Genomic DNA, 27,685 nt, shown 5'->3' with positions numbered 1-27,685 from the left:
CTTTTACACAGAATGATTATTTTGAGATTTATACACTGAGTTTTATGATTCAAATGTCATTATTTTATGTACTGAAAAATTCACTGAGTTGCTAAATTGCAATGTATCTGTGCTTTTGTGTATTTAAAAATCCAGGTATTTGTCAACAAGCATTTGGATTTGATTATTGTTGATATTGCTACTATATCAGTAGTAGCACCAGTTAATATTGAATATAGAAGTTTTTATATTCTTTTGAATTAAATGTTTTTCTATTCTTCAAATGGTATTACTGCATCATATAGAATTACAATTTTAGCTTTTTAAAGAAATCTCCATATAGTTTCTCACAGAAGGAATCACCAAAAATTTGTCATTTGTCATTTTAATATTTACCAATGGGTTGGTGTGATATAGCACAGTGGGTAAAGCTTTATGCCTTGCACTCAGCCGACCTGGGTTTGATTCCTCTGCCCCTCTTCAAGAGACTGGCATACTACTGAGAGTATCCTACCTGCATGGCAGAGCCTGGCAAGCTACCTGTGGCGTATTTGATATGCCAAAAACAGTAACAAGTCTCCCAATGGACACATTACTGGGGCCCACTCAAGTGAATCAATGAGCAATGGGATGACAGTGACAGTGAATGTTTACCTATGAATGTTGATCAATTCTTTTTACATGCTCAGAACTAATCTTAGTAGTTTTAACATATGCATAATTTTAATGTTTGATAATTACTAAGATTAATTATTCTAACGAATGCACTGATATATTAATATATCCTAAAATACTATACATGATTAAATATCAGCCTGGCAACATTATTTAAAAAGGTAAAATGTTTTGATCACATGGAAACCACTGCAATGAAAACAATAAATATTATATAAAGAATAATATTCATTTTATTAGGGTTTGTATGTGTTGTGTTTATGCAGGTGCATTTTAAGATAAGCTAGATAATGTTCACCCCTGCTTAATAGAGTTTGTGCTGACTCCTCAAATATACCCATGTTTTCTTTTTCACAATATCTAAAAACCCATATGCTTATCAGAACTATAGAATCATCTTTACTTTTATGTGTATGTGGCATCTATTATGTGTAAGAAAAGGGTTCTTTGAGTTGGGAAATAACTAGAGTGTTTCACTTAAATTTAAAGATTATTTAGAATTATTTTATAGCTATATGTCTATTATCATTGTTGTTTTTGTTATACGTGACTAAAGACTCAGAAAAATTGGAATTTTCTCCTCTTTAAGTGTAAGAATCTCAAGGGAAATAACTAGTTTATCCATTGCCACCACTACTTGAACAAAAAGGTTTGAGAAAAGAAAATTGGTTATTATGATTCATATGTTTTTCATTTATTATGTTTTTATGGTAAATTAGCTATGTTTGAAGTATAAGACACTATGGAGCATAAGACAATGAAAAGAATTATTCTATTCTCACAATTTTAAGTTCATCTAGCAATTATTTTACTGAACAGATGCAATTAAGCAGCAACTATGAGAGGCCACTAGTCCTTAAAATGTAGACAAGCATTATATGAAGTACACAAATCTAGGTAAAAGAGACATTAGTAGTTGTAAGGTAATACAGACGGACATGACTATGAGGCTGGGGGTAGTTACACGTATGAATGGGCATTCAATAAATGACAAAGAGTTAATTTCATCCACAGATGGGATGGTTAGAAGCTTGCAACAGTGTGAGTGTGTGTGTGTGTGTGTGTGTGTGTGTGTGTGTGTGTTTGGGGTGAAGGGCAGTTAAGACAGAGAAGGGACCAGTATGACAATGATAGAAATGATCGCTCTGGACATAACTGAGGGTTGAAAATAGGTACAGGTATATACAAAGTAACTTTTCTGTATGCAAACCTTAATGCCCAAAAGAAGAGAAAGACAGAGACAAGAGACAGAGACAGAGACAGAAAGTGCCTGACATGGAGTCGGGGGTAGCGAGAGGGAAACTGGAGACATTTGTGCATTGGTGATTGGAAAAGTACACTAGTGAAGGGATGAGTATTGGAACATTATATGACTAATCACTGTATCACTGTATCACTGTCATCCATTGCTCGTCGATTTGCTTGAGCGGGCACCAGTAACGTCTCCATTGTGAGACTTGTTACTGTTCTAGGCATATCGAATAAACCACAGGTAGCTTGCCAGGCTCTGCCATGATAGGGTTAGTACCCAAATAGTAATAACTATGTATCTTACTGTGCTTCAATTAAAAAAAGTTAAAAATCAGTATAAAAAAATCCATCCACATATGACAGAAATGGCAGCACGACTCAACTACATTTCTATGGGGGGAAATTGGAGACTTCATGCTGTCTCCAAACAGAAAAACCCAGGATGATATTTATGGCAGTTTAGTTTATTTTTCTAATTTTAGAAAAAGAAAACAGTTATGATAAGTTGAAGAGTGTTCTCAATATTGCGTGCCTCTTTACCTTTAACAACAGGATTTCCTAAGTTTCAAGACTGGAGACATAGTATAGTGTGAAGGGCATGTGGCCAACTCGAGTTTAATTCCTGGTACTGTATGTGGTCCCCTGATGTTTCGATGGTGTAATCCCTGAATGCAGAGCCAGGACTAAATCCTGAGCACCACCAGCCTAAATAATTAATTTTCCAAGTTTAAATCTTATTTTTGTGGTTTTTCACTTTAAAAATAAATGCAAAAAAAAATTTGTCTAAAGAAATGGTGGGCTACTTTATTGCAAACCACAACACCTAATCAGAGAGAGAGAACAAATGGGAATACCCTGCCATAGTGGCAGTGTGGGGTGGGGGGAGACGGGACTGGGGAGGGGGGGAGGGATGTTGGGTTTACTGGTGGTGGAGAATGGGCACTGGTGAAGGGATGGGTTATCGAACTTTGTAAGGGAGAAACATGAGCACAAAAATGTATAAATCTGTAACTGTACCCTCACGTTGACTCACTAATTAAAAATAAACTATTAATTAAAAATAAATAAATAAATAAACAAACAGGATTAAAAAAAAAGAAATGGTGGGCTATTGTAGTGGTGGGATATTGATATGTACTCCTTTGCTTGGACATTTAAAAATTTATTTTTGATGTGTGTGTTGTATGTGTGTGTGTGTGTGTGTGTGTTTATGTATGACAAATCCATCAGTGCTCAGCTCTAAGTTCAGGCAAGATTCTCTCTTTTATTACATTTTTAATCAGAGTCTGGTCAGATTTTTGGCTATACATTAGAAAATTTGCTAATAACTTTAAAGTAAGACTGCTTTAAATAATTATATAAATTTAAATATATTTAATATTACTGTTCATATCAATATTTAATATATCATTTATATGATTATAATAACTGGTTTTTTAATTACATGGTATCTAAATCCATTTTTATGTAATTTTGTTTTGACTTATTTTGAATTCTGCATAGAATTGCTTCATTCTTTTGCTCTCATGAAGGGAGCTTAATGACTTCATAATTTTTTCAAAGAAAAATGATCTGCCATGCCTCTTAAATAGTTCAGTGTCTTCAACCAGATACAAAACTAACAAAACCAAGGAAATAGTTCTATCTTCAGTAGCAGATTTTTTTTTAATTCATTCTCAACTTTAAAAGTCTTTTGTGTTCTGTGAAGAGTTTGAGACATCTTTTGAGCTGCATCTAAATGTGGGAATTGTTTGGGTAAGAATCAAAGTCTTTATGCTTATGAAGTAACTGGCTTTAAAAGTTACTGAGTTTAAATGAGTAAATTAAGTTACATCAAAATGGCATACTTGTAGTCTGGGAACACTGCTGGGAGAGGGTTCTTGTCACACCCATCTCTGCATCCCAATAAGTTTGTCATTACTAGCTTACATATTTTTCTCTTTTGTGGGTGTGATTTCTGTGAATCTGGAGTCCATGTTTTACATTTCCATTTATTTTGTGGCTGTTTTTATAGCAGAGCCAAAACAATGAGGCACTTTCTCATTCACTATTGGGGGGCCAACTCCTTTCTTTTCATACTGTTTTCATTGATTTTTTTTTTTAAATGCCATGGTTCAAATATATCACAGTATTTTGTTTCCCATGGATTAGTGAGATACGTTTGTATTTGAAACAGGTTAATTTAGTGATATAAAGTCAGACTACAGTTAGCTGCCAAACAAATTATTGCTAAATATTATTTTCATGCATTATTTTCAACTTTCTAAATCAATAGACCACTCCTTAAGGACTGTTATGATAAATCAGGTGTTAACCTCCATGGCTTTTATGAACTTAGATTATATATATTCTTTAAATATCATATTACTGACACCAGAGTTTTGGAAGCGGTGACATTTGAGAGGAAATATTTCTTAAACACATGTTTATATTTAGAGCTAGTAATAATGGCATGCATTATTTGGTTAAAAACGACATTTACAAGGGCTGGAGAGATAGCACAAGGGGTAGGGTGTTTGCCTTGCACTCGGTTGACTTGGGTTCGATTCCCAGCATCCCATATGATCACCCAAGCACTGCCAGGAATAATTCCTGAGTGCATTAGCCAGGAGTAACCCCTGAGCATAGCTGGGTGTGACCCAAAAAGCAAAAAAAAAAAAGGAAAAGATGTTTACTCTGGAGAGAACATCCTCCTTCATTACACAGTTAATCACTTATTTGTGTTTGTTTGGGGGCCATCCTCAGCAGTGCTCATGGCTTTCTCCTGGCCCTTTGCTCAGGGATCACTTCACATAGGACTCAGGGACCATGTCAGGTACCAGGGATTTAACCCAGATCTGCTGTGTGCAAAGCAAGAGCCCTGTCCCCTGAACTGTTGCTCTAGGCCCACCAGGTAATCCCCCAGCAACAGCAATGAATTAAGACTACTTTGTTTAAGTGATGCATTTACAAGAGAAGACTAATTGATAAGAAAATAATGACTCACAAAGAAAATCCAAGTAAATTCCATTTTAAGTAAGATCATTAGGAGTAATGACGGTTTGCCTAGGTCTTTTCAAGAATTACAAGCTGTTTGTTTGTTTTTTTTTTCTTTTTAAAACCTGCAAGCTATTCACTTGCAAGTGTGCTTGGCAAAGTAGAATTTTAAAACTCAACAAAATCCAGCTCATTTTACTTAGCAAGCTAAACCCATCAAAGTATATTCACTTTGAATTTTAAGTTCACATTCTATTTTTTTATAATTTCAGAAACTAGAGGTAAACATCTTACTTAAACTTTTTAATGGAAGAACTAATTTCGTTTTTGTATGTAATGATAGCACAGTGGTAGGGTGTTTGCCTTTCATGCGGCCAACCCCTGTTCGATTCCTCCGCCCCTCTCAGAGAGCCCGGCAAGCTACCAAGAGTATCTCACCCACACAGCAGAGCCTGGCAATTTCCCCGTGGCGTATTGGATATGCCAAAATCAGTAACAATAAGTCTCACAAGGAGAGACGTTACTGGTGCCTGCTCGAACAAATCGATGAGCAACGGGATGACAGTGACCATGTAACATATAACAATTATACTTAACATGTTTATCTCTAAAATATTCAAGGTGCTTTAACTTGATTTACTCATTTTATTATTCTTGTGACTTTGTAATTCTTGTGACTATGAATGAGAATTTCCTAAATCACATTTTCTTTAAGATAACTTTCTTAAACTGTTTTAAAGATAGAAACTTAAAATGATATCAATCTATGAATTTGTGGCTATAGTCTGATTAGTACCTACTTTAGAGGAAAACTATCTTGCAATCAACATATGAGTTAAACTAGTCAAATGCATGTATTTTATTTTGGAAATGACCACCTGTGAAAATAAAAACCAAAAGTAAGTGTCATATAGAACACTTTTCAATTAAAAAAACCTACTTATATATTTTTTAAAATAATGGTCAGCTTTTTCATTTTTGCCTCCACCTGTGGCAACAAATTTCCTCAAAAAAATGTGTTGCAATTGCTCAAAACTGAGTTAAACTGTTTTAAGTAGGTCATTATTGTACACTGTTTGAAGACAGTGTACACTAAAGTGAGCAAGGCAATGTTGTGTAGTAAACATTAGCTTCATAAAGTCCCTAAAACACTTAATTAATGAAAACCAAACATGGATAAAACCAATTTACCCTGATTTACAGACTCCCTTCATCTGGAAACAGCTGCTTAATGTTCTTCTTAAGAACACAGCTTGCTTCTTTCAGTATTAACAAGCTATTATTGTGAGTTATGTCTTTCTTTCAGTATATAAATTCACTTAAAGTGAATGCAAAGAAGTTTATAAAATGCAAGCTTAATGTTATTTTAACATATGCTGCAAGCATTTTTTGAACGATGACAGTTTTGATGAAAGACATCTCTCCCTGGCACTTATAAATTTAACTTTTTGCTTTTTGGCTGCCTGATTTTATAATGCCAAGTTAATTCTCCTTTTCAAAAAATATTGTCTATTGGTACAAACACAAAATAGTAGCATGGCTGTGAATTCAAAGCTCAGGAGCTCTGGCATCAGACCTAACCTTGCTTTCTTGACATGATCTCTTGCTGGTGTAGCACTAATTCTGAAATAGTCTTGACAATCAGAAGATTATCGGGCGGGCGGATAAAGGAATTCTGAACAGTTGAGGCTTATCTGGGAAACTGGACTTATCTAGATATCAGAAACATGTGCAGTTATATCCACTGCCTTCATAGATTTTTCTAGCTGGGACATTTGAAGCAGGAATTCTTCTATTTATTTTACTGTATTTTAATTGAAGTTTTGTGTATATTTATTTCCTGCATTCCCTTAAGAAATATAGCAATGCCATGACCCAAACAAATGTCAAAATTGATATATGCCATAATGCTATTTGTATATAATGTGTTGACAGTTGAGTAAAAAAGTTGTTTTAAAAAAACTAAAATAATAATTTACAGCACTACCTCCTTTAGTTTCTCTCTCTTCCACTTTCTTGAAAAAAGGCTATTCCATTCTTCCCCATTAACGTGAAATATGTCAAACTAAAGGCTTATTAGGATATGGCTACTAAGCTACAATATATGTAGTATTAATTGAAGATGCTGATAGTTATATTTAAGCCAAGATTTTACAGAAACATGGCAAGTCATTAAAAAAGGTTTTAAAAGCTAAAACTCCTTTTCCCTGAAAAAAATAGTAAAATGTTAATGAAGATTATTGAATAAATGTTGAAAAGGATTTATTTGGCTAAATTTCTATTTGCTTTTAATGTAATTATATGTGAATAAAACATTTTTTTCAGTTTCCATTTCTTTTGCTTTCAGACAAAATACCTCAGATTTTCATTAAAATCATCTACCTTAAATGAATGAAAGAAACTTGAAAGCTGTAAAATTTTGCTAGTAGGGGGACTATTGAAGTTAGCCAATTATGGAAGTCTTTCATTTCATATTTGGTTTGCCAAGTATTAAGCTTTACAGATTAATTTAAAACAGATGTCTGGTTCCATAGCTTTCTATGTTTTTCTTTCTTTGGTTTTGAATTTGAGTTTTGAGTTTACTTGGAGGTAATCAGAGATTGCTTCTGATTCTATGCTCAGGGATAACTCCTAGGGCAATCGGACATCACTATGGGATTCCAGGGATAGAATCTAAGTAGCCTGTACCAAAGGCAAGTGTCCTACCTGCTGAACAATCTCTCTAGCCCTCCTATGTTGTTATTGTTTTTTTTTATTTTTACCTTTTGGGTCGCATTCAGCAATGCTCAGGGGTTATTCTTTGTGGTGCTTGGGTGGCCACATGGGATGCTGGGGATTGACCCCGGGTTGACTGTGTGCAAGGCAAATGCCCTACTGGCTGTACTATCTCTCCGGCCTAGCCCTCCTATGCTTTCTTTAGCCATTCTTTTTCTACTTTTTTTCTCTAGGTAGGTACTCATATCTTGTAGACATAAGCATTTGCATTTCAGGACATTTCTATTTTCTCTTAGTAAGGCTCGCTGTCCTCTCAAGACTTTCTTAGCCTTTTGTACATATAGCTTATTCACAATAATTATTTATGTTGATTTGTTATACTACAACTTGGTTATTAAACAGCATGCATCTTCCACCTGGGCTCTTAGAGACCAGAAATGAATTCAACTTTTAATTTCCAGTTTGTCCCCAGAGTTAAGTGGAAATTCTGATATTATCGGGATGTTAAAAATATGTAAGTTAAGATATTAGTGAAGCACAAAGTGGTAAAACTGGAAATTTCTGGCAAAAAGCACACTACATGTAAATCCATACATGCAAAAAGAAAAGAGAATGTGGAATGCAGAAAAAGGGCAAACATATGGGAAGTAAAGGTAGAAAAAAAATCGATCTTGGTAGATCTTGAAAGGCTTATATATTAATTCTAGGAATTTGAAATCATTATGTATAATAGCTACCATAAAGATTTATTAAAAGGGGAGTTTTTCCCTTACTTTTTGGCAATAACATGATTAATGTAAATTAGAAGGAGATATCGTAAAAACAAATTTAAATGCCATTAGTTCATTTAAATCCTCATTAGCTGATGAGGATTACCATAGGAACAAAAGAAATGGGGATGAACCCTTTTTGATACCTGAATTAATGCCATTGGTTTGAATGTGTTCTGTTGTGTTTTTCAGGTTGATCGTCAGCCCCAGTTTATTCAAGGCTATCGCGTGATGTATCGTCAGACTTCAGGCCTACAGGCTTCATCCACGTGGCAGAACTTAGATGCGAAGGTTCCAACTGAGAGAAATGCAGTCTTAGTCAATCTGAAAAAGGGGGTGACATATGAAATCAAAGTTCGGCCATATTTTAATGAATTCCAAGGAATGGACAGTGAATCGAAAACAGTCCGCACTACTGAAGAAGGTCAGTATTCAGGTTTCCAATATAAACCAAAGGTACAACAATGGAAGATGAAATCATGGAGCGTGGAGGGCCGGTGGGTGGAGTTTTAATTTGTAATCTTCCTTGGAAGCATAGAGAGAATCTAAAAGTGGATCTTGGAATTAGCAATTTCTTCTTTACTCCGTGGACGCTAGCATCAGACAAGTCAAAATACGGCAAGAAAATAGTCCGCATTTTCCTTAGGTGAATCTTAGTCTTCTAAAAATGATTCTCGAATTTCTTATAGTTCTTCTATGGATGTACCTTATTTGATTTCATTAAAGGGTATGCGAACACAACAAAGCACTAATTGTCACCTTTCTTGTAGTAAAACGTGACATTTTCTCTTTAACTCACCGTGGTCTCTGCCAGCCTAATTCAATTTCTAATTTAGAAGAGCACTGGCATATTAATAGTTACACTCTTTGTGAGGTTTCTATCCTCATATTTGGAACTTTTTTGTCAACAGATGCTTTATGATGGAATTCATATTGATCGTGCCAGTCACTTTACATAGTCTTCTCTAAATTTAAAACAAATAAATGTTACCATCAAATTTAAAAATAATTTAAAACCAAGTGTAGTGAAATCCATCCTTTTCTGTTTTTTGTATACATTTTATGCTTACATTTCTGATAAAAAGTATTTATCTAGAGACATTATATATAATTATTACAGACATAGCCTATGCTAACATGTAGAGATTTATGTTTGACCAAAGTGTACTTATGCTACATATACACACACATGCATGTATATATATACAAATACATATATGCATATATATGCACTGTAACAAACAGCACAGAAAAAGATAGTATCTTCACATGAGTTTATAGTGTCATGGTGATGTGAGCCAAAGTGACTGCTTTCAAAGGCATCATTAATCTACCACATATATGTAGAGCAAAAAATTACTAGAAATTAATAACAGGTTTTTCATAATTACACTTTCCATAGCAAATTCATAGTACTGATGAGTGGGGTGGGTAAATTTAATACAGAATGGTATCTTATAAATAAACTTTGACAGATCTATTTCACTGTAGTTAGACTTTTTCTTGGGATTAGACATTTGTCTCCATTCAGTTTACATCCATCTCTGATCTGTGACCGACTGAAGGAAACAAATGGAACTCAGCTGGGCTCTGTCTGAGAATGATGAGTGGCGATTTGGGTTTGTTCATATCTGTAGAAAGAAGCTGAGCACTGGAATAATTGACCTGTCAGGAAACAGACATGGTCTTCCCTCCAAGCCAGCAGCAAGGCAAATGAGATACTAGCTTTCCAGTGTTATTTTTCAACACAGTCTATTTAATAACCACAAAGCTGGTAGACAAGTGGTTGGATTTATGTCATCATGCCAAATTTTATAGCAATATTATCACATAGAGGAATATTAAAAAAAAACAATTTGGATGGGGTCAACCTGTTTGTGTGCCCTGTAAATTCATGCAAATATGGTCATATCTCAGAGGACTATGTCTGACAGTGTACCAAACATGAGAGAATTTATTGGTAGCTTTGAAATACCTTTTATAATGCTGTTACACATAGTTTCAAATAACTAAATTGTATTGTTATGAAAATATTGATCCTTTTTTCAAAATCCCTTCATATCACAAAAATATTTTAATGTTATTTTAAATGTTGGTAACTTTAAGCTTGTTTTTCCTACCCCTGGTATAAACTCATGAGTGTTTCTGCAAATGAGTACTTCTTGGCTTTAACATACTTTGAGTGGATGCTGCTGTCCCAAAGCATATGCTTTTTTCTCATTTATCATTCTTAATTTGATTGAAACAAAATCATAAAGCAAGAGAATTGTGGTAATAAATTGAAATCAGTATAATTCAGATTTGACCCACCATGAACTGCTTTCACTTATGTTATTAGAGTATTTTGTCCATCAAAATAAAACAATTTAAAAATATTAATTTATGGATAAGTTGATTGTTGTTAATTATATTCTTTTATATAAAAATAGAGGGGTGTTTTTCTATGATGTTAAAACTCATAGTTCTGTGTCTTATATCATTTATTGAACACAAACTAAAAGAGAGCAAAAGAGATAAAATTTTGCCTGATAAAATGTGAACAGAATCTTTTCAAAACATTTTTGATAGTTTTTTCTTTTTTTTTTTCAGTGAAACAGTTATTTTTTTTTTTTAGTCAAAAGAACCAATGGTTAAGACTGACTATACAGAATCACTCACTTAAATGTTAACTGTGAAATGAATGGTTGAGTACATATTTAAAGAGCTACTGCACTAACCTTACATCTATCTATGTATTTAAAGGATAATTTTAAAAATTATCTTATAAATCAACTATGCATGTAAATTCAGAGCTATTGGAACTTAGAACCTCATGCATTTTACGTTTCGATTCATGTTCTGTGGGACGCTCTAATGCACACCAACTCTTGAGTCTGTGTTGATTCTAATTACTTTCTCTACAGCCCCAAGTGCACCTCCGCAGTCTGTCACTGTGCTGACAGTTGGAAGCCACAATAGTACAAGTATTAGTGTTTCCTGGGATCCTCCTCCTCCAGATCATCAGAATGGAATTATCCAAGAATACAAGGTAGGATATGTGTGGCAAAGGAAGGCTTTTGGATTTCCTAGAGGAGTGCCTTATATGTGGAGGAGACATTTATCTCATGACCTTCATATTGAGTATGAGTGTAAAGTAGGGGCATGTACATTGGTGCGACAAGTAGTAAAGCAAAATCAAGGGTATTAGACTAACTTCAAACTTACAGATAGCACTTACTCAAAGGGCAAATAAATTACAGTAGATTGGTTTCCTGTGTAATTTGCTTTCAGAAGCTCAGAAATTTCAGAGACTTGGCGTATAGGGTAAGTGAAATCATCATCATCAAAATCTCCTTTACCTTTATTATTAGATTTCTTATAATTGGCACCAAGGAAGTTCATTTTCTAAACTGACCCCCCCAAACTCTTTTCAGAAGATTTTAGAGTTTAATTGGGATCCTACACTTAGTTTCTTTTGTTAATCCATTTATTGATGGTTCATATAGTTTTTTACTACAAGAAGAAAAATATCTGTAATTTAAATGAAATTATTTAACAGGAGTTGATATCTAATTTTTTTACTGATGTACTTGCTATTTTGAATATATATGCATATATATATATTCTAGTACATCATTTATCATTTGTTGTTTGAGAGACAAAGAATATCTAACTTTGAGAAATAAAGTTTTAATTAATTATATTAATATACCATATGTGAGTGTAAAGCCTCTCATTAAAACTTTTAAAATATCATAGCTATTAATCTGTATTGCTAATAAATATTTTCTAGCAGTCTGACAGTATCTCACCAGACAGATCAATGAGAATAGAAAACTAGATATATATATACTTCATCTCACAAAGTTTAAAATTGAAATGTGAAATGAATAACTTCATTTAACACATTGTAGGTCGAGTTATCTTTAAAACAAAAATAATCCAAAGGGTTTTGTTGAGAACGTGTGGCAGAAAATGGGCAAATAGAGTTAAGCACTTATTTTAAAAAATTTTCTCCAGCCATAACAACAGTTATAATGGTTAAGGCATTTGCCTTGCACCTGCCAATTCAGGTTTGATTTTCAGCACTACCAAGCTTGACCACAGTGATCCCTGAGCACAGGAGTAAGCCCTGTGTAAACCCTAGTGTTGTGACCTCCCAAAACAAACAAGCAAATGAACAAACTCCGACCATCGCATTATAAGGGAAAGTGCCATGAAATAGAAGTATGATTTTTTTTTTCACTTTGTTTTATTTGGGGGCCATACCCAACTGTGCTCAGGGCTTACTCCTGGCTCTGCTCTCAAATCACTCCCGGCTAATGACTGATTTTACAATAGGAAGCTAAATTGTATAGAATTAAAATTTTGCAAGTGCTGGACTGTCTTAAAAGACAATAATTGTGGAGGCCCAATTAATAGTAAGACAGGTAGGGCTCTTTGCTTATACATCCCGGTCTGGGTTTGCTCCCTGATACCCATAGGGTTCCCAGAGCCCTGCCAGGAGTAATTCCTGACCACAGAGCCCGGTCCAAGTCTGAGCACCACCAACTAAATCCCAGAAAGAAAACAAAGGAAAAAAAGACAATTGTTGCCTGTGACTGGATGTGTTTTAATGGATGTTTTTGTGAAATTTGAGATTAAGTAACCTAAACTTCCATTTACTTAAATATGGCTTTTTCTAACAAAAATGTACTTGTTGTTTTACTTCTTTTCACTAATATTACATTGTCATCTTTTCACTCAATTGTTAGTAAGTGATAATTTTCCTGAGAGGTAAATTTCTTCCATTAATTTCATATTAGTGTCATGGTAAATAAAAGAAACACAGTTCATGAGAACTATTTAGTTGAATACATCTTATAAGTTTTCATAGTATTTTAGTTTTTTTGGTGAGAGAGGGTCATACCCCTCGATTCGTAGGGATTACTCCTGGCTCTGCACTCAGGAATTACTCCTGATTGTTCTCAGACCATACTGGATACCAGGGATCAAACCTAGTTGACCTCATGAAAGGCAAACATTCTACCCTCTGTACTATAGTTCTGGCCTCAAGCTTTCATAGTTAACAAACAAACTTTAACTGCTTATACTGAATGTTTGTAATTTAAAAATATCATATTAATATCACATCACATGCATGCATGCTGAATTATTTTATAGCATATTTTATAGTAACATATTTATATCCTAAAGAAAGCCACCAAATGTGAGTTGTATTTGCATTAAAAGCTTAGCTTTCCTTATGTAAGTATTAAGTCTTCCCACTATGATATTCAAGGACATATGCATTTCTCTGGATCACTATTATGATTTATTATTGTCAATACAAATATTGACTGTAATTTTATCTCAGCCAATGTCTTTCATTAACTCCATTAATCTTGTTAACTACTGATGTGTAAGATAATATTTTAAATGAAATAGAATTACTTAGATGTATACCTGTTTACCTTGGTATTATAAACTCACTCACCATGTTTTAACATATTAAATAGATAATAAATCTTGATAAATGCATTAATAATACTACATTATGTATCTTAATCTGTACCCAAATGTTGTTTGCAATTGAAACCATTTTCCAGAGATGTTTAGAGAACCATCCTACCTTGTAACCTGATTCATTAAGAAAAATTAGCATTGGTGATAAGATTTAAAAGAAGATTAAAAAAGATCACTAAAATTAAACTTTCATTTATTTAAATGTATTTTCCACCATTTTTTTGTTAATTTTTAATGTATTTTAATTGATATGACATTGCCAAGTTTTGGTAACAAAGTGAAAATTTTGGTGAGGGGCCAAATTAATTACCATTAATCATTAATCACCATTAATCACCATTACTGGTATAGTTTTAGCTTCTCATTTTTTATCTACAAATATGTATATGTAATATAATTTATGTATTTGCTACTCATTGTCACTGTCAATGTCACCCTGTTGCTCATCGATTTGCTCGAGCAGGCACCAATAATGTCTCCATGTGAGACTTGTTACTGTTTTTGGCATATCGAATATGCCACGGGTAACTTGCCAGGCTCTGCCGTGTGGGCAAGATACTCTCGGTAGCTTGCCGAGCTCTCCGAGATGGGCAGAGGAATCGAACCTGGGTTGGCTGCGTGCAAGGTAAACACCCTACCCACTGTGCTATCGCTCCAGCCCATTTGATACTCATTATACATCAACGTATATTATTATATTGTATGAATTAAGCTGTAGACAATGTAACTACCACTCTATAAGTTTAGACAGTAAGAGGTTCACTACAAAATAAGTAACTCATAAAAATCTTACTACTAAATGATATACTTTTAAATGCTTTTGTTATTCACTTTATATTTCTATAGATATGGTGTCTGGGAAATGAAACTCGTTTCCATATTAACAAAACTGTGGATGCAGCCATCCGTTCTGTAATTATTGGTGGACTATTCCCAGGTATTCAATACCGGGTAGAGGTTGCAGCCAGTACGAACGCAGGGGTTGGAGTCAAAAGTGAGCCACAACCAATAATAATTGGTGAGTACTGTGTAGTCTTTCCTTTAGTGTCCATCAACTGCTAATGAGGTAATCTTTAAAATCTAAGTCTTCCCAGTGTGTGTTCTCTTAGTCATCTGTGGGCTCACTGGTTTGGGTACATATATCATGGAGGAAATGGATTATCTTACTAATTTTTTTTCCAAAATTGCTTACTGTTTGTTACTGCTTTTGAGAGTTCCACATGCTTCTTAAAATTTACTTTGAATTTCTTTAAATCAAGTTTCATGACCAAACTCAGTGTCATTGGAAGACAATCGAAAATGAGACAGTTGCTGAGAAAACTGCATTCTGTTTCACATCTATGTGATTCCCCATAGTAAGAAAAACATCAAAAGTTAACCAGAGTTAGAACAAAAGAAATTTTTGAATCAAATAAGCATCCCAAAGAAGGAATCTATATTCAATTTACTATAATCATCACAGAAAATTGTTCCCTCTCATGATGGTGTATATATAAATATGAAATAATACAGACTATAATGTTTTGTGTCTGGCTACTTTACTGAAGCACATTTTTTAAAAATTTGCTCATGTGCATGTTATTGAATTAATAAATTTTATTTCTGAGAAGTATTTTATTGTCTGACTCACATGTATTTTATTTATCTCACTTTTCCTTAAGAGAATGAACATTCTGTGTACCCCTTTTTGAAAACATCTATTTTTATCTCTTTGGGGGAAATAACATGTCACAAAATTTTCACATACGGGTATACAAAATTTGAATTTACAGAACATTGATAAACATTATTAAATGTTGGTAACATTATAGTCTAAGTAACAAAGTCTGTTACTTGAAATTTTCTGCACTGTTACCATCATTTTATGCCATCCAGTAAGTTTGATTCTCTTGGTGAGTATGACATTACTAATCACTCTTTGTTTTTAACTTTTATTTTCTCTGAAAAGTAATGGTATGGAGCAACTCCCATGTTCTTATTGGCTATTCACATATTTCTCTTGGAAAATATGAAAATATTTGCCTAAAATAACATCTTCTGTTACAGATTAGTAGAAATTGTTATATACATTTGGTGTACATAATCTTTTTCCTATATTTGTATTTGAAGTAATTTTCACCTAATGTATGTTTTCCCTAATCATTTTCTTAACACTGTTCCTGAATGAGCAGAATCTTTAAGTTTAGAAATAAACTATATTTTTAAATTCTGTCTTCCATGGTTAGTTTTCTGTGATCTACAGCAATGCAGTTATTCTCATATTTTTTCTAAACTTTAAAATTTTAGCTTTTGTACTTTGTACTATGATTCATCTTAAAACAATTCCATATAGTTTCATGATTGAGTCTTCAAGCCATTAGTTTGAGTACATATGATAAATTCTACTGAATTATTTCAAAGAAAAAAAATCCTGCATTCCTTCCATAATTACCCATTTGTTCAGGGGGTACTATTTTATATACTGATTTATCTAATTTGTTTGCATTTATTTTAAAAGTTGCTTCTGGGCCAGAGAGATATTACTTTAGTTCTGCGCTTGCCTTCCATGGAGCTGACTTTGATTCCATTCCCAGTGCCCTGAAAGTTCCCCAAACTCAGAAGGCGTGATCCCTGAGAACTGAGCCAGAAGTTACCCCTGGGCACTGTTGGGTTGGAGCCCCAAAACAAACATACAAGAAAAAAGTCTTTCCTTCTCTGTTCATTGAATTACTGATGATCATTTTTTTAACTTTTTTTTTTTTTTTTGGTTTTTGGGTCACACCCAGCGATGCACAGGTGCACAGGGGTTACTCCTGGCTCTTCACTCAGGAATTACTCCTAGCGGTGCTCAGGGGACCATATGAGATGCTGGGATTAGAACCCAGGTCGGCCGCGTGCAAGGCAAACGCTCTACCTGCTGTGCTATCGCTCCAGCCCCCATTTTTTTAAACTTTATTGGTTTACAAGTCTTTAAATGTTTACATGATTCAGGGGCACGATATTATCACATATACCTACCCCCAAGTATCAGTATATTCTATCACAATTTGTTGAAAGCCCTCAATTCTTTTATCCAACACCTCTTCCTCTTCCCTTTTTTGTGGTAATTTTCTTTTTTTAATACTCTTCTTTGTTTGGTTTGGAATGTTAGTGATTAACTTTATATAATGGGATGGGAAGTATTCTTTGTCCTCTGTTCTTTGGGATTAGTATTATTTCCTCACTAGATATTATCTGGAATTGTGCAATGATCTTGTCTTTAGAGATTAATTTATAGGTTGTTTTTCAATTTTATGGATGTCTATTACACAGATTTTATTTCTTCAGTATTGGTTATACAAATTAATTTTCTAGTTTATTTTATCAAAGTATTTATATAATAGATAAATTATCTGTATTATTTAATTTATTATCACATGTTTATTTCAATGTCCTCTTATTACTATACTGTCTGCAAAGTGTATAATAATGGTATCTCTGTATCCTTAAATAACAGATCTTGCTTTAGCCCCTTATTCCCTTCTCCAGTTTTCCATTTAATAAGTATTTATAAGGCTCTTAATTTCATCAACTTTTCAAAATAAAAACTTTAGGGTTCATTGTTTATTATCTTATTAATTGAAATTAATGACTTTTTTGTTTTTCTAATAGTTATGGAGTCAGGAAAGTAGTTAAGCAATATAGCACATTCCCTGCACGTGTGAAAAACTTGTATCAATGATTTAAACTTTTCATGTCTTCTAATACAACTATTTTATTTTTCTACAAATATCACAAATACATTTATTTTATAAATAAATAAATGTGAATATAAAATATTTAAAGTAATAAAGTCAAGGTAAGTAAATAGACAGTGGCACAAGACAGAAAGTAAGAACCAACTCCAGATCTCTATACAGAAATGTAAACAGGACTAACTTCTAGGAAACTGTCACTAAAGATATTTAATATAACTTGGGACCAGAGAAATAGTACAATGGGTAGAGCACTTGCCATGAACCTGGCTTACCTGGGTTCCATCCCCAGTATCACATATGGTCCCTTGAGCTGTGCCAGGAGTGATTCCTGAGTGCCGAGCTGGTAGTATTTTCTGAGCATCTCTGGGTGTGGCCCCCAAACAAAAAAAATATAAGGAATATTTTTTTTACAAATTTGTGGGGGAAATGAGCATAAATAATCTAGTTGATTTCTGTCTCAAATGTTTTATTATCTAAAACAAAAAATGCAACTCTTCATAAGGTCTTAGCAGGAAAGATGAGGAGAAGACTTAAAAATGCATCGGCATGTCCCTCACTTCTTTATCACATTCCTCTTCCATGTTGCTTTGTTTTTTTCCCATATGCTTTTCTTTCTAGTCTGTTTTATTATAGGGATAAATGTCAGTTATGTGGTCTAAGCTATCAGATGTGGTCTAAGTACATTCTGTATTATGTCAAATAACTTCTCTTTTTTTTTCTTTTAATCTAAAATCTCAAGGAACTTAAAAAAAAAGTTTCCTGGAGATCAAGACTTGCTATTTGTGGTACCAAATTCAGAGAAAAACCCTAAAATGTATCTCCGAGAGGGCCAGTCTCATAGGTTTTCCTGAGCTGAAAAGAGGAAGATGAGACGAATGGGGAATAAAAATTTGGGTGTGGGCTAGGGTGATGCTTGAAAGACCCAGAGGCAGGCTGTACCGACAGGACACCTCTGGTCCATGTCTTATAGGTCCCGAAGTCCACTGGCCTGGACACCACTTACCAGAGTATAGGTGAAAAGGTAGCCAACTCATTCTGCCATAGGTGAAAAGGTAGCCAACTCATTCTGCCATGATCATATTGTTAGCTTGATGGTAAGAGTGTTAGCTTTATTCTTTTTTAAAAAAAAATCATTCATTGTGAAGTTACAAAGTTATTTATGATTAGGATTCAGGCAAACAGTGTTTCAACATTGAAATATTCAACTACATTCCTCCACCAATGCCCCCGACCCCTAAATGCCACCTACCCACCAGTCTGCTTATATGAGAAATGCTATCAATAGAAAGATAGACAGATGATATATAGATAGATAGATAGATAGATAGATGGATAGATAGATACATAGAAACATAGAAACATAGATAGATAGTTATGTTTGACACAGTGTTTTACAGAACTATTGCTGATAGGGTTTTATATAAAACATATTGAGCACTGGTGAAGGGATGGGTATTCGAGCATTGTATAACTGAGATTTAAACCTGAAAACTTTGTAACTTTCCACATGGTGACTCAATAAAAAATTAAATAAATAAATAAATAAATAAATAAAACCTTTTAGTTCAAAAAAAAAAAGAAAAAGAAATAAACAAATAAATAGGGAAAAAAAAACCATATTACCACCATTAAGCATCATTCCTCCTCCTGGTTTTTCATACATTGCCCCTCCCTGTCTACTCCCCAGCCCAATCAAAAGGTATGTTTCTATTGAATACTCATCCTTATGTTCTTCATTTCCATTGTTTTGGGGTATTCATTATTCCACCATTGTGTTTCTTTATGACCCACATATGAGAGAGATCATTTGTGTTTGTCTCTCTTCCATTTACTAACATCACTCAGCATGATACTCTCCAGATCCTTCTGTGTAGCAGCAAATTTCTTGATTTTATCTTTTCATATGGCCGAGTAATCACTGTCACTGTCATCCTGTTGCTCATCGATTTGCTCGAATGGGCACCAGTAATATCTCCATTGTGAGACTTGTTGTTACTGTTTTTAGCATATTGAATACAACACGGGTTGCTTGCCAGGCTCTGCTGTGGGTGCTAGATACTCTCAGTAGCTTGCCGGGCTCTCTGAGAGGGGCAGAGGAATCAAACCTGGGTCAGCCGAATGCAAGGCAAGAACCCTGCCACTGTGCTATGGCTCCAGCCCGAATAATATCCCATTGTATTTATGGACATCTTTTCTAGTACAATTGTTTTAAGAAAGTTTTTCTCTAAGTACTTTTTTAGTGACAAGATTTAAAAAAAATCAATTTATCATAAAATAAATTTGATTATAATTCACATGTCCCCTAGGATTTTTGTTTCTTTTTCTTTTTTTTGACAGTTGTTTGTTTTATCTTTTGGGTCACATCCTGTGGTGCTCAGGGTTTACTCTTGGCACTGGAATCAGGATCAGTCCTGTCAAGTTTGTTGTACCATATGAGATGCCACTGTCACTGTCATCCCATTGCTCATCGATTTGCTCGAGTTGTTACTGTTTTTGGCATATGGAATATGCCATGAATAGCTTGCCAGGCTCTGCCGTGAGGGCAAGATACTCTCAGTAGCTTGCCGGGCTCTCAGAGAAGGGCAGAGAAATCGAACCTGGGTCGGCTGCATGCAAGGTGAATGCCCTACCCGCTGTGCTATTGCTCTAGCCCCCATGGATTGAAAACAAGTCAGCTTGCAGGATAAGTAACCTACCCACTATGCTATTTTTCTAGCCCCATTCTTGAGATGTTCTAAAGAACTGTTAAATTTCTAAGTGTCCACTGATTATTTTTAGGTTTGATTCAGATTTTTTTTAATTACACCATAACTACAGAATGTGTTCTTTATGAGTTTTCCCTTTTAATATGAAAATTATATCATGGTCTAATATTTTTGACAAAGTAAATCATTTTATGGCTTAGAATTACTATCTAGCAATTTATGTTTTGACTTTTTTTCTGTTTTCCTAATTTACAACTTGCTTTTGAATCAAAGTAAATAATTTTAATTATATGTTAAAATAATTAAATGGAAAAAGTTATATTAGTATTAACTTTTAAATTACTTTCCTTTTCTTAATTAGTCATTCAAACTGAATTAATTTCTTAACCTGAGGAAAACTTTACAATCTTGCCCTTCTGAGATTTTTAAAAATAAATTGGAATAAGAACGAAATCTAGGTATACCCAAAAGGATTTTACTAAATATAGAGAAATAGTCTGTATATAGTATTAAGAAACAAGCCAATAACTTTTGAAAATATATATTCTATTTTAACTTATTCTTTTTCTATTGTTTATTCAGTAGTGAAAATATGTTAAAATATTCTTTTGATAAAAGCTCCAGATAAGAATCTCTTAAAATATTTTCTTTCTAGAAAGTGAATAAAATTGAATATAATTTTTCTAACAAAGACATAAATAAGATTAACAAATATCTGTATTTCTATTCAAACTTTATTTTATCTCTAAGAATAATTTCTCTAATAATCAATAATTATCTAGCAGGGGACTTTTATGCAGTAACAACTCTTCACTTTACAATATTTGGTGGGTTTGTTGCACTTAGAAATAAAAGATTAGAAGAATTCTTTGTAACTAAATGGATACCCTGGCAATTAAGAGTTGAACAATTATATGATAATGAAGTTTATTTAGATTATTTTAAATCAGATGCCTATAATTTTAAGAGGACTGAGAGCCATTAAGTGGATGATGTAAACATTTTGGAGTTATGCAATTGTTTCAAATTTTACTATGACAACAAAATAACTAATAATTTATATCCCTCTTATTTAAAGTGTATAAATTATGCAGAATTCAAAAACACAAATTCATATAATAGAGTTGTGCCACTTGAAATGAACTCACATACATACACAACATATGCACATTTCAAAGACTATTTGTCACCAAGAGATTTATTGCTTTTTAATATCTACTGTTGTAGTCAAGGAGCCTTTAATTGTTTCTTTAATTATCTCTGCATGTCTACCTAAACATCTTCTCTGATAACCTTATCTACACAACAGTTATTCCTTAGTTGAGAAGTGATTTGATGATGGCTAATCACCTTTTCAATTTCAATTTGTTCTTCCCCTATTGTCCTACTGGAAACAATGCTTGAAGTGACTCAAGCTCTGTCTCATTTCCCCTTTATTGTAATTCAATTATGTGTTGCTATTTGAGTAATTTCTAGCTGATAACTTCAGATTTGTCATACTCTATGTCACATACTATTTTATCTATTTCCTTCTCAGTTTACTTTTCATCCAGGAAAATTCCAATGTTGCCATTAATCAGTATATATATATATATATATATATATATATATATTTAAATCATCTTATGTACGCTTAAAAGTTATGTTTTTTTTATTTTTTAACTGCCACTCATAGATATTATTTGCACAAAACTTTCATAATACTATTTTGTTTTACTTACACAAAAATGCAATCACATACATTTGCAGATAGAAATATTAAATAATATATGTCATGAAGCAAATTTATATTGGCTTTATTTTTAGTAATTTTGCTAATCTGGTAGTTACTGTCTTTCTAATGACTTAACATTTTATGCTTACCTTATATAGTTGATAATATGTAGAACAGCTGCAAACTTTCACAATAATAGATACAATCAAATCTGATGTGTCTAATTAATTTTTAGTCCAACAAATTAGTTTTGTTCTTCATTACTCTCCAATGGAAATAAGGCATTACATTTCATTATATTTTTTATCTGCAAGAACAATAGAGCGTTAAAGGCACACGCATCCCTTATATATGTTCTAATTAATTCAACTAGTAACATTGTTTCAAAACTATCAGCAGCATAAAGTTAGTTATATATCTTTGGTAACATAAATATTGTGTTGAATTAAATATGATATTGATAAACCTTCATACAAATGACAGCTATGTTCTCCTCTAGCTCTATGACGAATTTCTTTTTTGTTAGCAGTGTTAAAAAAAAGTAGATATGCATGAATCTTATATTAAAAAATAATTTAATTTTTAATTTAAAAATATTTATATGTATAATAATTGGTGGCCACAATTTAAGAAAATGAGCTGAGTTCATTATATTAGTAAAGCTAGATTTTGACTCTGGGATTTAATATGAAAACTATTTGGGAATGGAATATTCCATTATGTAAAAAAAAAAAATAGCAGGTATTAAAAAAACAAGTTTTTGTGAAGAGGCATTATATTATATGTTTCTACATGATTCAGATGTGCCTCTGGAAATTAGCACGTGTAGAACACATAAAATGTTAGGTTCTATTCCTCATCAAGACATTTCTTCTTTCCTGGTTTATCCCCACTGTTCACTCCCCTTTTAGTTGATCTTATAATCTAAAAGTTTGAGTTTATTTGGTGCATTTCTTTTTATTCTCTAAATACTCTATGTAAGTAAAAGTGTACAGTCTTTCAATTATAGCTATTGATCTTAATGAAAGCTATCAACATAAATGCCATTGCCTTATGGAACAGTTTTAATATCCTCTAGAGAATTAGAGCATGTCTAATTACTTTGGTATAATATATAAGATGCTGTAAGCTTATGTGTTTGTGTGTAGTAAGAAAGTGGATTTGTTCTAGAACTCATTGGTTCTTGAGCATTGTATTAAAGATTTGCATGCCAATCTTAGATGCTTAAAAAGTTTATCGAGGAATTCAAGTAGTCAAGGGTGGGTCTCTCCACCGTGTCTATTTAACAAAAAGTTCAAGTCGTCAAAGCTGGAATGCTGCTCAATGTCCAACCTCTCCTTTATCATGTATAGAATCTCACTCATCCTGTTTCTTGATTCCCAGTCCAGTGTATGATGTCCTAAGCCCTGTCACTCCCCCTCTGTTCGCATCTTGTGTGCAGGGGAGTGGTCTTGTCCCAATTCCGGTCTTCTATTCTTTGTACACATTCTTCATCGGAAAACTGATTCTAGTACCCTCTGCCCTCTTGCTGGGGCTTACAGCTCTGTGATCTGTTGGTGATCTTACCTAGAACTGGACCCCTGGGCTCCCTGACCCTGAGCTTCCCTTAGCCTCTGGTCCAGTCCACATGTGAATGGGTGAAAGCAGAAAGGGGCTTCCTGTTCTCTGCTACTATCTCCCACCCCAGTCAGCCTATTGCTTCTTTTGACTCAATACTTTTCTTTCTGCAGGCAAGATTTAAATGACCCGTTAAATAAATAACCTGCACCTTTAACCTTCCACTCCAAGGTATCATAATTGTAGCACGTGAATTCATATTTCCATCTGGACTGTGTTACAGAGGCGAGATAATTTGTAAATTTGTTATGCTAAATGTTGTAGTTATTCTTTTTTTTCTTTACTAGACTATATAAAAACTCGATTTTTCTAACATAAGTTGCTGTTATTTGAACTCCTAGCACTTGTCTAACTGTGGATTTGGAAGTGGACTTGGCTGTATCCAGAGTTTAGCAAACTAGGGAATGATGTTTTTAACAAGATCTCAGATTCATAATTTGATTGGTCTTTTGAAACTTATAAAATTTGCTCTTCCTAATTTTGACAGGCATATAATGTGTGCTGGGAATCAAAGGAACTTGCTAATTTTCTCTTGCTTTGCTCCACCATATATATGTATATATATATATATATATATATATATATATATATATATATATATATATTCCTGTGTTTATTTTTGTGTTAATCTCTGATACAAACATTTATATATATATATATATTTTCCCATAGGAGGACGTAATGAAGTTGTCATCACTGAAAATAATAACAGCATAACTGAACAAATCACTGATGTTGTGAAGCAGCCAGCCTTTATTGCTGGTATTGGTGGTGCCTGTTGGGTAATTTTGATGGGATTTAGCATCTGGTTGTATTGGCGAAGAAAGAAGAGAAAGGGACTCAGTAATTATGCTGGTAAGAGAATATTTTGAGCTAAGAAAGCCTTTTGTTTTGTTTTTAGGAATGTGATTAAGTGAAAAAATAAAAATGTGAGAGCAATGGATTAAAATAATGAGTGAATGAATGAATACTTTTTCTCCTTATTCTAAGTATCTGCTCTCTGAAATATAGGTATAAATAACATTATTTAATGCATTTCTTTTCACTATACTGCCTTAGGACCAGAAGAGTTTTTGCTCATGTACCCAGTGAGTACTGATATAATCTTAAGCCTCTATTTAAACTAGTTTTTTTAAAGACACACATACACATACACTTTGCACTTTGCATGTTAAAAAGCCATTATTTGAGAAGTGAATTTAGATGAGCAATACTAAAATGCTTAGGAAAAAAGGAAAGTTTTGGGATATCTCTTTATGAGACCAATTGCAACTTAAGAAATGGCTCCTATACAAAATGTTTAAAACAAATTTCAACTCCCACCAAAATCATTGGTTGTTCAGGAATTAATTATATGAAGTTTCTTAACATAAATGAGATATCTGTTTCAAGGTGAACAAACAGCCTTTTCAGAAGGAAGGAAAAAAGAAAAAGAAAAGTAACTACACAAAAAAATAAAACTGCCATCTATTATTTTTCTTAGGATCCAGTATTTTTTTCAAGAATAAACAAAATATTAGTCTTCCAAATATTTTTTAATCATACAGAGAAAGGAGAATAGATAGAGGCGAGAAGGGGAAGAAGTAGGGCTGAGGAGGGGGGAGCAAAGAGCAGTGGGGAGTAAGTGATTAAATATGTGATAGAATGACAACACTACTGAAATTGAAAGTTCTTTAAATTTAATTATAGCACAGCGGGTAGGGCATTTGCCTTGCATGCAGCAGACCAGGTTCGATTCCTCCGTCCCTCTCAGAGAGCCCTGCAAGCTACCCAGAGTATCCCGCCCATACGGCAGAGCCTGGCAAGCTACTGTGGCACATTTGATATGCCAAAAATAGTAACAACAAGTCTCACAATGGAGATGTTACTGGTGCCTGCTCAAGCAAATCAGTGAACAACAGGACGACAGTGACAGACAGTGCTATTTCTCTTTTGGGTGTTGGAGGTCAATTCCCACACAGTAGTTAGGAGTCATCAGTCCTGTGATTCTTATCCAACTGCGCCATGGTTCTTAGTATATGCTGCTGCAGTCCCTTCTGTGTTGGAGATACATTGGCCATGTAGTATGCTGGGTGGTTTGCTTGCAGGGTTAGCTGCAAACAAAGATGCTCAGGCGTCTCAAGGACTGTACCCAGCAATGCTGGGGTACATGCTTGCCGTGTCAGGAATTCAACGCTGGGTCAGGCCTAACCACTCACTGTAGGATTTGCAAGCCCCTAAATAAATTCATCTTAAATACTTTCACTGACAACTACCAGCAGAGAAAGAAGTTCTCTCCCAATAATTCACAAATTCAGGATTTTGTAAGAAAGCATCTGAAAATTACTTTAGGAATTTTGAGACATTGTATTCCATGTCCTATTTCTAATTTTCAACTTGATAAGCAGCGTCGCTATCTTCGGGAATTATCTTTGAGAGAGGTTTTGTTTTTCATTAAACTTTTAAGCTGCTGGTCAGTTTCTGAGTTGCTGAGACGGTTTAAGTAATGTAATCTATAAGAAACAGCACCTGGTGGGTCATCTCGCCTGTTCTCTGATAGCAGATGGTCATTTGATTATAGCATTTGACCCATGCTGAATTTGATGATAATCAAGTTTATTTTATTGGTTACTGGTTAGACTAAATTTCCGGGCTAGAGCAAGTTGGATCGCATATTCATTATGAAAGCCCATGTTTTGTAACCTGCTTTCACTCACATTTCCTGTTGATCACAACACACCTGCTTCCTTGTGCCCTGTCCTCTTGGTGCTGTGACCTGGCACTAATGAGGGACACTTGAAGGAAAGAGAGTTAGGTATCCACTGCTGTCAGTCCTTGAACATGAATGACACTTTCATGTACCATTGTCCTTTGAAGCCCGCCCTCTACTTTTATCATGAATGTATTGTCCACCTGTGTTACATCTCTCACATTTCTCACATGTTAACATTTCTTCTCTGTGGTGCACTCATAATGAACTGATTAAACTGGAGCTTTGTTTTGCATTTTTCTTCTTCCTTGGGTCTTCAGAAAATAATAAAATCCTGACTCTGCTAGTCATTGTAGTGCAAAATGATAAAACGCTTACACTTCAAATATTATTATTATTTTTTTAATCTTTACCCACACACTCCTTGAAAATTAGTAGGCCTGGGTTTGGGTAAAATCATGTCAGACTTCTTATGCCCACCCCCATCCTTTCTTTTTTTTTAATTTTTATTAAATCACCATGTGGAAAGTTACAAAGTTCTCAGGTTTATATGTCAGTAATACAATATTCAAACACCCATCCCTTCACCAGTGCCCATATTCCACCACCAGAAACCCCAGTATACCCCCCGCCCCCACCCCCTACCCCCTACTGTATAACTAATGAATTTCACTTCATTTTCTCTTTACCCTGATTACATTCCATAATTCAACACAAAACTCACTATAGTTGACATAACTCTCTCTCTCTTTTTTTTTTCTCTTTTTCCTTTTTTTTAATTTTTCTTTTTCCCCCTCATCCCCCTGCCTGCGCCTCATAGTATGGTGTACGCCACGCCACGTCGGCCAGCGTGGGGCTTTTGCTTAGTTCACAGTCCAGAAGTGGCTGCTACATTAAAAACCTTCAATATTTTCAACAAAAACTTACTGTTATTATTTGGAGTTTCCCCCCCAAGTCAGACCTGTTCAAATGGAACCCTTTCACATTGCTGACAATTATAAATGTTAAGTCGCGCGGACGCGGAAGCATCCGCGCGGTTTTGGATTTCTGTATAAAGTCCAGGGAAAATTCTGCCAGAAATTACATAGCCCAGCTCACAGTCCCAGTGCATTGCTGTAAGAAGTCTCTGAGTTCAAAGTCTTTAGGCGCAGAGGGTCCGATTCGCGCTCAGCGGCTCCGGGTTTATCTGGGCCGAGGGCGTGCCGGTTACGCCCCCTTCCCATGAGTTCCTGGGAGCCCCCAAAGTCAAATCCGAATACCTGTGGGTCTGGAATCAGAAGATGGCGCCTGCCACATGGTGCCACCAGCCCGCCGCTTTCCATGCAGGAAGACAGGGTGGGGAGGAAAAAAAATCCACCCCCAGCAGCACCGAGTTGTAGCCCAGTTTGGTGTCC

The 27,685-nt window shown here is 34.4% G+C and overlaps 1 protein-coding gene across 5 annotated transcripts in view; it reads left to right on the top strand.

The window, feature by feature from the left end:
- Positions 1-27,685, top strand: part of ROBO2 (roundabout guidance receptor 2) — a 630,168-nt gene that overhangs the window by 535,757 nt on the left and 66,726 nt on the right. For all 5 annotated transcript variants that reach the window (XM_055125444.1, XM_055125442.1, XM_055125443.1 and 2 more), the window contains 4 exons: positions 8,559-8,790; positions 11,270-11,394; positions 14,697-14,868; positions 24,275-24,457. In XM_055125444.1, coding sequence (XP_054981419.1) covers positions 8,559-8,790; positions 11,270-11,394; positions 14,697-14,868; positions 24,275-24,457 — 712 coding nt within the window. The remainder of the gene's footprint in view (positions 1-8,558; positions 8,791-11,269; positions 11,395-14,696; positions 14,869-24,274; positions 24,458-27,685) is intronic.

Source organism: Sorex araneus, chromosome 2 (assembly GCF_027595985.1).
Source record: "Sorex araneus isolate mSorAra2 chromosome 2, mSorAra2.pri, whole genome shotgun sequence".
In the NCBI taxonomy this organism is placed as follows: domain Eukaryota; kingdom Metazoa; phylum Chordata; class Mammalia; order Eulipotyphla; family Soricidae; genus Sorex; species Sorex araneus.
Note: the sequence above shows the minus strand (reverse complement) of the source record. Positions and strands in the feature narration are given on the sequence as shown.